Genomic DNA, 11,900 nt, shown 5'->3' with positions numbered 1-11,900 from the left:
GGCAATGCCTGGCACAGAACAACATTAACAACGCCTGGCCACGGAACAGCATTTAACTAACGCCTGCCACGGAACACACATGACCAACACCTGGCACGAACACATTAAACCAAACACCTGGCCCCGGAACAAATTTAACCAACGCTGGCCACGAACACATTTAACTAACGCCTGCCACGAGAAAATTTAACCAACGCATGCCCGCGGAAACAACATTTAACACAACGCCATTGGCCCACGGAACACATTAAACAATGCCTGGCCCCAGATACAACCATCGTTAACCAAAACGGCACAGGAATAAATTTCCACCTTACCAAGACAGAGAATATGTACCTACAATCCCATATACTGTGGGATGATATGGCACTTGCCACATGCAGGTTATACATTAGCTAAACATATTAGACATAGACTCTACAGCTGTTCGAAGGCGAATGGAAGCCAGACGCTGCTCAAGCATTCTTTCTCTTGTGATAGCCAAGACGTTAAATGTGTTCCGTGGCCAGCTGTTGGTTAAATGTGTTCCTGGGCCAGCTGTTGGTTAAATGTGTTCCTGGGCCAGCTGTTGGTTAAATGTGTTCCGTGGCCAGGTGTTAGTTAAATGTGTTCCGTGGCCAGGTGTTAGTTAAATGTGTTTCGTGGCCAGGCGTTAGTTAAATGTGTTCCGTGGACAGGCGTTGGTTAAATGTGTTCCGTGGCCAGGTGTTGGTTAAATGTGTTCTTTGGCCAGGCGTTAGTTAAATGTATTCTGTGGCCAGGTGTTGGTTAAATGTGTTCTGTGGCCAGGTGTTGGTTAACATACTCTTGTGATATGCATTGAGTTCTAGGCGTAGCACCCCCTATCCCTCCTCCCTTTCTCTCTTCCTCTCCTACCCCAATCTGCCTGCCTGACAGCTGCCCTTTCTCCCTTCCTCTCCTACCCCAATCTGCCTGCCTGACAGCTGCCCTTTCTCCCTTCCTCTCCTACCCCAATCTGCCTGCCTGACAGCTGCCCTTTCTCTCTTCCTCTCCTACCCCAATCTGCCTGCCTGACAGCTGCCCTTTCTCCCTTCCTCTCCTACCCCAATCTGCCTGCCTGACAGCTGCACTTTCTCCCTTCCTCTCCTACCCCAATCTGCCTGCCTGACAGCTGCCATTGATACCCAGGCCAGAGGCATGTCACTCTGATGAAGATGCTAATAAAGATAAATAATATTCCCACAATTACACATTTTTATTACGCTTCTGACACTAATCATGGGGAATACAGCAGACACTGATTAAAAGGCCTTTTTATTTCTCCATCTGCTGTGTGGGGAGGCAGACTGGGCTATAGGCTGGGCTATAAGCTGGGCTATAGGCTGGGCTATAGGCTGGGCTAGACTGGGCTATAGGCTGGGCTATAGGCTGGGCTATAGGCAGGGCTAGGCTGGGCTGGGCTAGYCTGGGCTATAGGCTGGGTTGTAGGCTGGGCTAGGCTGGGCTAGGRAAGGCTAGGCTGGGCTAGACTGGGCTATAGGCTGGGCTATAGGCTGGACTATAGGCTGGGCTAGGCTGGGCTAGACTGGGCTATAGGCTGGGTTGTAGGCTGGGCTAGGCTGGGCTAGGCAAGGCTGGGCTAGACTGGGCTATAGACTGGGTTGTAGGCTGGGCTAGGCAAGGCTGGGCTAGGCTGGGCTAGGCTAGGCACTTGGCTTTGTGCCTCTCGGTCCACCAGAAGAATATAAAGTGTCTGTGGCTGATCTCTCTCTCATCAATCATCCCATCAGAGCCCATAAGGACAGAAGCCTCCTATAATATATAGGAGTATAGAGAGCTGAGGCAGCACCTGTGTAGACAGACAGACAGACAGCAATGCCTGCCTGGTTGCCTCCCTGCTGCACACACACACAGGGACCTCTGCTGTGCTGGATAGCCCTAAACGCCACCATCGCCATCATCCCATTGCAGTGGCAGTACCTAATCAGACTGACTGACTAACTAGTGGCCCCTTTGGGCTCCATTCAGATGAGGCATAATCCTCTGATTGTCTAAAGAGTGGCTTGGTAGCACAGGGTCAATTCCAATGTCAATTCCAATGTCAATTGGGATGTCAGTATGATAATTAGCATGTCTTATACCATGGGCATTTCATGGAAGACCTAACCTAACCTATCACCCTGAAATAAACCCCAAAGAGCGTGACTGACTGCTGGCTCTTAGTCTTACATTGAGTAGCTGTTCGAAGGCGAACTGGAAGCCAGACTTGTAGTCAGTGGTTCCTTTGGCTTGCATGTGCATGATAGACTCCTTGAAGATCTTCTTGTTTCTCATGTTGGCCTGGACCAAGGTCTTAAAACAGGGGACGACAGCATCAGCCTTCTCGTTAAACTGTGTGGGGGGGGGGAGACAGATAACAATGAATAATTGTCAATTTAATGAGTGTGGATGTGACCACGCTGCTCGCTCATTGGCATTGAGGGCTACTCCATCTGCAGTGTGTTGGGATGAGGAGGGGGAAGTGGGTTGCTCTGTGTCACTCTGGCAATAAACATTGATAATTACAGCTTTCCATACAAACAACAGGTGCACCTGGAATTCCAAWGCAGACCAAGAACAAACGAAAAACACCCAGCCAAGGTAATGTCATCTAGATCTCATCTCCTCTGCTAAATTAAAATTAGTCCCGGGCTGTGTGTTTGTCTGTGTGTGTGTTTGTGACAGACAGAGAGGTAAACAGTGAGCAGTGTGTCTATATGTGATTAGCATCGAACAGCAATGCCTGTAATGTCAGGTTTTTAATGGCCTTTCTTCTTGAAAGTCAACTTTAAACTCTGTTGACATTTTGAAGACAGAATGATGGCATAAAATAGGTTAAACATTTGGTGCATGAAAATCTGACATTTCCTTCTGTTCGTGCAGTTTGATATTTACAGTTTATTGGTAAAAAATAGAAAAATAACACGAACTATAGTATTCCTTGTCACAGATTATGATCTCGTAACAAAATGACAAGAACACAATGTAATGGTTCCGTTGAAGGTTATACTGTATTGGAAATCAGAAGAGTTTGTTGAATCAGATTAAGATAGAATAGTTGCATTACAAAACACTATATATCCTAGGTGAGACAACCACATATCACAGTCAAATATACAAGATACGGACATTCAATTCCAGCTAAACAATGGATAAATAGTGTTTTGCAAAAAAAATACAATTTTCATACACATCTAAAATCTATGAATAAAAAAATCAGAGAACAGTAATACTTTACACACACATGAAGGTACCCATAATCAATAATTTCTGATGAGAAAACACAAATGTGAACAATTGGTGGATAWAGCGTTATGGAAAMAAACTATTCAGTAGTTGTGCTTGTAACAGGGCAGTGGAAGGCAATTTGGTAAATAATAATAATGGGAATATTTGACTGATCAAATGCAGAGTTTGAATTACAATTGTATTACTGTAACAACAATGATTACTGTTGGTGTCTACAAACCCTATCATACAGTATAGGCAAATAAACAGACCAACAACCATACACCAGGTACAACCATTTTCTTTCCTTCCTACTTCCAGAGCACTTATTTTCTTTAAAGGGGTGGAAATCAGCCTCGTTCCCACCCAAATCATCACGCTAATTTCTGCCTCTTAGAGCTGGGATTTAGAAACATACACTGACTAAAACCACTGGATTATGGAGGATTAACCATCCAAGTCTCTAAACAGGGCTACCCCGCCAGTGTGTGTGTGTGGGGCGTGCAGGCGTGCAAATGTGTGCAAGTGTAGGCTACCCATGTATYCAGTGAGTCAGATAATGCAGCGTTCAATGGAAAACCTAAGAAGCAAGGCAGAGAGACTGTTGGTGAGATAAAGACTGGCACAATCACACAGACTGGGGGTTGCAACATTGTGGTATTATAACCATCTGGGAAAGTAATAGTTTTTACAGTATATGTAACTATGCATACATTCCAGCAAACTGGGAACATTCCCAGAACAGTGTGGGTATATTACAAGAGATAGGTTCCCAAAACACAAAATATMCTCAGTTGTGATGACATTCATACAATGTTTAAGTTAGGTTGRACAGGACATTCCCTTAATGTTGTAAGAATGAAATAAGTCAGTTTGTATGATGTTCATAGTATATTTGTTTAAGGTTTTACACAATACTCCATTGACGTTCACGCAATAAACATTTGACCTTGTCTTGGAGCTCCTCAGAACATTTCAAGAACATTTTAAATGTAAGTTTTAAATATACATTCTCAGCATGCAAATGAAATCAGATTGGAATCCATCCCCATTATGTTCTTCTCCACATTTACTGGCAATTCTCATTTGAGGACTGTATTGTCGGTGATATAGAGACACATGGCATTTTCYTTTCATTCTAAGGACATTTGAACATCATACAAACACAAACAATATTTTACTATATAAAAATACATTGTGTAAAAATGTACTATTCAACTTTAAGAAACACACCCTGTCTTATTTTTCATAATCCTAGATCAGCACTCTTAGTGTTGGATACCTTGTAAACATGGACCCAGAAGTACGCAGCTTATACAGAGGATGGGGGAAGTGATGGTGACTAACCCAGTTACCAGTATTTCCCTGGGTTAGTTATGTCTAAGAAGGTTTAAAAGGAATACTCGATTGAGCATACAGCCATGGCTATATTACATTTAAAAAAAAAGTTGTTTAACTACACAAGTCAGTTAAGAACAAATTCTTATTTACAATGACAGCCTAGGAACAGTGGGTTAACTGCCTTGTTCAGGTGCAGAACAACAGATTTCTACRTTGTCAGCTCYGAGATTCGATCTAGCAACCTTCCGGTTACTGGCCAAACGCTCTAACCCCTAGGCTACCTGCCTCCCCATATTGATATACTGATAAAAGAAGACCTAAGAGTGCTTCCCTGGTGATGCAGAGGATAAGTGACCTGATTTGGGAACCAAACCGTGCAGGTTCAAAGCCCACATGGCAGATTGTCAACATATGAAGTGTAAAACATATGGTTGTATTTGTATGATTGAATGCTGTTCACATGTCCTGTGAATGAAAATAAAATGCCAGGTGTGCCTTGTTAATTTGTGGCATTTCTTTCCTTCTTAATGCATTTGAGCCAGTCAGTTGTGTTATGACAAGGTAGTGGTGGTATACAGAAGACAGCCCTATTAGGTAAAAGACCAAGTGCTATGATGAAACTGGCTCTCATGAGGACCGCCACAGGAAAAGAAGACCCAGAGTTACCTCTGCTGCGGAGGATAAGTTAATTAGAGTTAACTGCACCTCAGATTGCAAGATTAATGGGAACTCCTTCAAGACTCTTGGAAAAGCCTTCCAGTAGAAGCTGGTTGAGAGAATGCCAAGCGTGTGCAAAGCTGTCATCAAGGCAAAGGGTGGCTACTTTGAAGAATCTAAAATCCCAAATATATTTTGATTTGTTTAACACTTTTTTGGTTACTACATGATTCCATATGTGTTATTTCATAGTTTTGAAGTAAAAAAAAGGGGGTTCATGCAAATAGTCTTGGTAGCCATTTGATTAACTGTTCAGCAGTCTAAAGCTGTTCAGGAGTCTTTTGGTCCCTACTTGGCACTCCGGGTACCGCTTGCGAGAGAACAGTCTATGACTTGGTTGGCTGGAGTCTTTGACAATTGTTAGGGCCTTCATCTGACACCGCCTGGTATATAGGTCCTGGATGTCAGGGGGCTCGGCCCCTCTGTAACACCTTACGGTCGGATGCCAAGCAGTTGSCATACCAAGCGGTGATGCAGCCAGTTGAGATGCTCTCAATTGTGCAGCTATAGAACTGATTGAGGATCTGATGGCCAAATATTTTCAGCCCCCTGGGGAAGAGGCATTGCCYTGCCTTCTTCACAACTGTGTAGGTTTATTTTGGACCATGATATGTCCTTAGTGTTGTGGACACGAGGAACTTGAAGCTCTCGACCTGCTTCACTACAGCTCTGTCGATGTGGATGAGGGTGTGCTCGGCTCTCCGTTTCATGTAGGCCACGATCAGTTCCTTTGTCTTGCTGACGTTGAGGGAGAGGTTGTTGTCCTGGCAGTGTCTGACCTCCTCGCTTTCGGCTGTCTCATAGTCGTCTATGGTCAGGCCTGCCACCGTCGTGTCGTCAGCAAGCTTAATGATAGTGTTGGAGTCATGCGCGGTCACCCAGACAGTCGTGGGTGAACBGGGAGTACAAGAGGGGACTAAGCARGCACTACTGAAGGGCCACCGTGTTGAYGGTCAGCGTGGCAGATGTGTTGTTGCCTACCCTCACAACCTGGGGGGCGGCGTGTCAGGAAGTCCAGGATCCAGTTGCAGAGGGAGGTGTTTAGTCCCAGGGTCCTTAGCTTAGTGATGAGCTTGGAGGTAGAGCTTGAGCTGTAGTCAATGAACAGCATTTTCTGACGTAGGTGTTCCTTTTGTCCAGGTGGGAAAGGGCAGTGTGGTGTGCAATAGAGATTGGGTCATGGAATGGGTCCATAGTGTCTGGGATGATGGTGTTGATGTGAGCCTTTCAAAGCATTTCATGGCTACAGATGTGAGTGCTACGGGGCGACAGTCATTTAGAKAGGTTACCTTCGGTTCTTGGGCACAGGGACTATGGTGGTCTGCTTGAAAAATGTAGGCATTACAGACTGGGTCAGGGAGAGGTTGAATGTCAGTGAAGKCACTTGAGTAGGCGTCCTGGTAATCCGTCCGGCCCTGCGGCCTTGTAAATGTTAACCTGTTTAAAGGTCTTACTCATATCGGTTACGGAGAGCGTGATCATACAGTCGTTCAGAACAGCTAGTGCTCTCATGCATGGTTCTGTGTTGCATTAAGGGAATGTCCTGTYCAACCTAACTTAAACATTGRATGAATGTCATCACAACTGAGCATATTTTGTGTTTTAGGAACCTATCTCTTGTAATSTACCCACACTGTTCCCACAACCWAATTAAATGTCATTGGAACCTTTAAAGAACTCAGAAAGGCTGTTCTGGGAACGTTCTTGCAACATCAAAGGAATGTTTTGTGCACCCTGATACAAACATTATCTGACTGTCAGTTTGGACAGTTTTAGTGTTTTGGGAACCTATCTGACAGATGGAATTGATTTAAGGTGGTCATATTATGGATAATTTAGATATTGATTTAGAATTTTAGGTATGAAAAAATATATAAACAAACTATTTGATAAAATATTTGTTTTGGCCTTTAAAACTAAAGCCCATAGAAGCACATTGAATAACATTCAGAAATGGCAAAAAGAACAGTCAAAAAATGTATTATAAGAAACAAGGTTTTGAAGTGTCTGTCCTTTATTACTCTGATAATGTTTCTTAAGACCTGCCTAAAACACGTTAATAATGGATTTCTTAATGATGGTGTATATTCAATTCATTTATTCAAATACACATCCACCCACCTCGGCCCATGTCTACTCCCACTCCTAAACTTGCCGGCATGTGCAAGGGAGATATTGTCACACCCTGGCCTTAGTTATCTTTGTTTTCATTAGTATTTTAMTTAGGTCAGGGTGTGACATGGGTTAGTATGTGTTTTTGTATTGTCTAGTGTGGTTTGTATGGTTGAGGGGGTTTCATAGAGTAGATGGGGTTGTGTTCAGTGTAGGTGTTTAGAATTGTCTATGTTGAACGTAAGTAGTTTGTGTGTGCACTTGCGTTTGTAGCTTCACYGTCGTTTGTTGTTTTTGTATAGTTTGTATAAGTGTTTCGTGTCGTGTTCATCTTCGTAGTAAAATAAAGGAAGATGTATTTTGCATACGCTGCGCCTTGGTCCTCTCTCTCACCTCAAGACGATCGTGACAGATATAAAAGGCTTATCCCGGCAAGAACGTGGCAAAAATCGGACTATCCCGGCAAGAATGTGGCAAAAATGTATGAATTGGATTCTAAAAAACATTGGCAGATGTATTTTTCAGTCTGTCTGTAAAGGGCCATAGTAATAATAATCAGCACAACTGGTTTTTGTGTTTCGGGAACATATTATGTGTTCTGGGATAGCTCTTGTAACATCAGGWGAAAACCTTTTTTATTTTTTTTAAGTGTTTGTGTTTTGGGAACATATCTTGTGTGATGTCCCCACAATGTTCTCACAGACTGTTCCCACAACCTAATGAAACATTCTGGGAACCTTTAAAGAACATATTAAATATGTTCTGGGAACGTCAGGTGAATGTTTTTTGTATCCTAAAAGAAACATTGTATAATCATCCACACAACTGGACAGTTTGTGTGCTTTGGGAACATATAGTTTGTGATGTCCCCACACTGTTCTCAACAGACTGTTCCCACAACCTAATGAAACATTCTCGGGAACCTTTAAAGAACAGATTAAATGTGTTCTGGGAATGTTTTTGTAACATCAGGTGAATGTTTTCCACAAACATTCTATAATTATCACAACAACAGGTTCCAGTTTTTGTGTTATGAGAACATTTGCAGCAACCTAACYTATGTTCTGGGAACTTTCACAGAAACAATTTTGGTTTGCTGGGATGTGACTATGTGATAGGAGCCTGTGTGAAAGTTTGCTCATGACCACATCACCATACCCATATAATATGTTTATACTGCATTGGAGGTGTTAACCATGTTATTACATTTCGTATATTGAAGAGAAACCAGACCTTTATGAGAGATTGATTGAAATTCACAATGTACAGTATGACAGAACAGTTCTATTGATCACCTTATCAGCGGAGGATACTCACCCTGGCTACATTCACATAGTCGTCATCTGACAGAGTGTCTAGCATCTCCATGACCGACGTCTTCATCAGTTTCAGAGTGAGTCCACTGACACTGCCACTCCTACAGGCACAACACAACACAACACAACACAACACAACACAACACAACACAACACAACACAACACACAGCCATCAGCGCATTGAGCCATACACTTCAACCTAAACGGCTCCATCTTAAAACCTCATCCAGACAATATGGTACAGCCACAGGAGGTTCTACAGTGACGGTCCCTTTGCTTCTGTATACTGTGATGAGTGTTTATAGGTTGGCAGTCTGGCAAGAGGACACATCCATCCTCTCATTCCTCTCATGACCCAATCACAGTCGATTTCGTCATGCACAATGATCATCTTCATATTGTACCTCTTAGACATGTATATAATAGCAAGAGATATGTGGAGATTATTATGATTGAGAGGGAACTCTCAATTCTCTGTAAACCAACAGGTGGCACTAGAGACCTTTACTGTTCCTGCTAAAATGCCACTGGTGGGGGTGAGGGAGGACATTAGGGAGCAGAGAGGAAAGGAGGGGGGAGAGAGGACAGGAGGGAGGAGATAGGGAAAAGGAGGGGGGAGGGAGAAGGAGGAAGGAGAGAGGGAGGAGGCGGGAGGAGAGAGGGAAAAGGAGGAAGGAGAGAGGGAGGAGGAGGAAGGAGAGGGAGGGAGGAGTAGGGAGGAGAGAGGGAGAAGGAGGAAGGAGAGAGGGAGGAGGAGGGAGGAGAGAGGGAGAAGGAGGAAGGAGAGAGGGAGGAGGAGGGAGGAGAGAGGGAGAAGGAGGAAGGAGAGAGGGAGGAGGAGGGAGGAGAGAGGTAGAAGGAGGAAGGAGAGAGGGAGGAGGAGGAGGGAGGAGAGATGAGAAGGAGGGAGGAGAGAGGGAAGGAGAAGGGGGGAGGGAGAAGGAGGGAAGAGAAATGGGAAGGAGGGAGAGGAGAGAAGGAGAAGGACAGCTTGACGAAGAAAGACTGAACTAGATACTCACACGTCCACGATGATGATCATGTCCTTGGGAGATGATGCCCCTTGGATATACCTGTTCCAAAGAGAAAAAGGGTTTTAACAAGTTGTATTCATCTTCACTGCGTAGACTTGAACTGGTAGATTTAAACTGGATTTAAGTTTACAATAAGCTGAGCTATGTTAATATTTAGCAACCTGTTCAGAGCATATTTAATGCTGAAATGGAGCATAAGCTTTCAAGAGCTGTGTCTAAATCGATTCTAAGCTTTGTTGAGACAAGCTTGAATGGAGTCCCGGCTTAGCTAAGGTTAATTTAAGAAAAAGCTATGTTTGCATGGATTCAAAGCTTTGTTGAGCAACCTATACAGATGTTAGATCTTAATTTGATCACCCTGTTGCAGGATAACRTTTCTGCAATGCAGGAAATGTAGAAATTGTAGTGTATTTGAGATTTAAAAATGCTTCTGAAGTTTGTAATTTCCATTTCGAAATTTCAGATTAGATTTTCCCTTACAAAAAAATTATCAACCCCTKCAAAAATGTCCATTCATTATAATCCACATAATAATTCACATTTACTATTACTGCAGGATTATTTTCCTGCTGTAGCAAACTGGCTCAAATGAAGATCCTACATCTGTACGTGTATATCTGGAGTCTGAGTAACCTGAGTCTTCTTTATGCAGACTTTGTCTCAGCTGTTTTAAATGTATTTAGTTTTAGTCTGAGCTAGAGAGATTTCGGCCATGTTTCTAAGCAGGCTGAGCCGGGCCGGCCTGTGTTTCGGGAGTCTGAGCTGAGCTAAGCGCTGTCTGTCTATCAGTAAAATAAGATTTGTACTGCTCTATTCCCCTGATGATGTCAAACACATTATTTACTATGTCAGCGAGAGACACAAGCTGCTTAACACCATTATGCTACAGTTTCAAAGCTACTCCCAAAATAGGGCAGCTATGGGTGTGTGGGTGTGAGTATGTGTGTGTGTCAGCCATGATGGTGCAGGGCGGGTCTGTGAAAAGCAGAAACACAGTAGGACACAGAACCAGGGATGCTAGGCACTTTGCTGTCCTGGAAAAGCCACAAACACAAACGTCTGTCCACTGCTGATAGAGGCTGACATATAGAGGCAAATTAGATAGCACTCATTCCCTTCCAACTGCAATTAAAATCACATTTCACCTGACACAAATGGAGCAGAGATTGATGTAACGTTCTAGACCTTTTCCATAGTTTGGTAAGGGGTTAAGTTGCTAACGTTGAGTTAGTTTGGCATGTTGAGGAGCAAGCAGAGCAGACCGAGTAGTTAGCGGCCGTCTTTAAGCAGAGGCAGAGGCAGAGGCAGAGGCAGACCAATAATCAGGGGTCTCTTTCTGCTGATTATCAGCGGTTCTGCTGTGTGTGGAGGCAGGCCAGCTGCCTGTGAGCCAGTGAGGCGCTTTTCTTAAGCCGGGCCAAGCCGATACGGAGGAAAAGAAAAACTTAGTCCCTGACGGCCTTGCTGCTGCTCCCACAAGCCCTAGCCCAGTACTTCACTGGCAGACTCCACGCCGTCACTCCAACCTGCACACTGACCCCTGACCTCTGTTCCACTGCTGTCCCTCAGCACTGCTGTGGCACCAAATCCCAGCTTCAAACACAACCAGGGCCTCACTCTCTTGAAACCCCTTCTGAAACCCTAGAACAGAACACAGTCAGGCCAGCCACCAGTACCACTGCAGCCGCCGACACTTGAAAGGTTGATTAACCGAGCATGCCCAGAATGGGCAGAAGTGTGTGGGGGAGGGGTGCACTCCAATTAATTTCAATAATAGAGAACGCCACATCAAAGGTAGAACTTTCACAGCTCTCCACCACTGTGTGCCATTCAGAATAAGGTTTGGAACTATGAAGCGTATTGGCATGACATCAATTTAATGATGGAAATCTTAATTTGATAGAGAGAGTGTGCATGGAGAGCGAGAAGGGGAGAGAGAAGGAGAGAGAGCTAGACTGCACGCAGTGATGACTTCATTCTGTGGGTAGATGGAGTTGTGAAAGTGGTCATCGATGCAGCACCCAAACCCAGTCAGAATGTCTGAAGAAGGGCCCTTCGGTGAAGGCCCTAGACCGTAGCAACACCAACAGAGTGGCTGGAGGATTTCATTAAATCCTCCAGCTAGACTCTTTATCACAGTGGACTCTAGTG

At 44.1% G+C, this 11,900-nt stretch overlaps 1 protein-coding gene across 1 annotated transcript in view; it reads right to left on the bottom strand.

Annotated features, from left to right (window-relative positions):
* The window catches only part of cacna2d2a (calcium channel, voltage-dependent, alpha 2/delta subunit 2a), a 320,922-nt gene that overhangs the window by 65,995 nt on the left and 243,027 nt on the right, over nt 1–11,900 (bottom strand). The window contains 3 exon segments of the mRNA XM_070445771.1: nt 2,191–2,352; nt 8,716–8,815; nt 9,738–9,788. Of these exon segments, the coding sequence (XP_070301872.1) occupies nt 2,191–2,352; nt 8,716–8,815; nt 9,738–9,788 (313 nt within the window).

Source organism: Salvelinus sp. IW2-2015, linkage group LG1, assembly GCF_002910315.2.
Source record: "Salvelinus sp. IW2-2015 linkage group LG1, ASM291031v2, whole genome shotgun sequence".
NCBI classification, from domain to species: domain Eukaryota; kingdom Metazoa; phylum Chordata; class Actinopteri; order Salmoniformes; family Salmonidae; genus Salvelinus; species Salvelinus sp. IW2-2015.
Note: the sequence above shows the minus strand (reverse complement) of the source record. Positions and strands in the feature narration are given on the sequence as shown.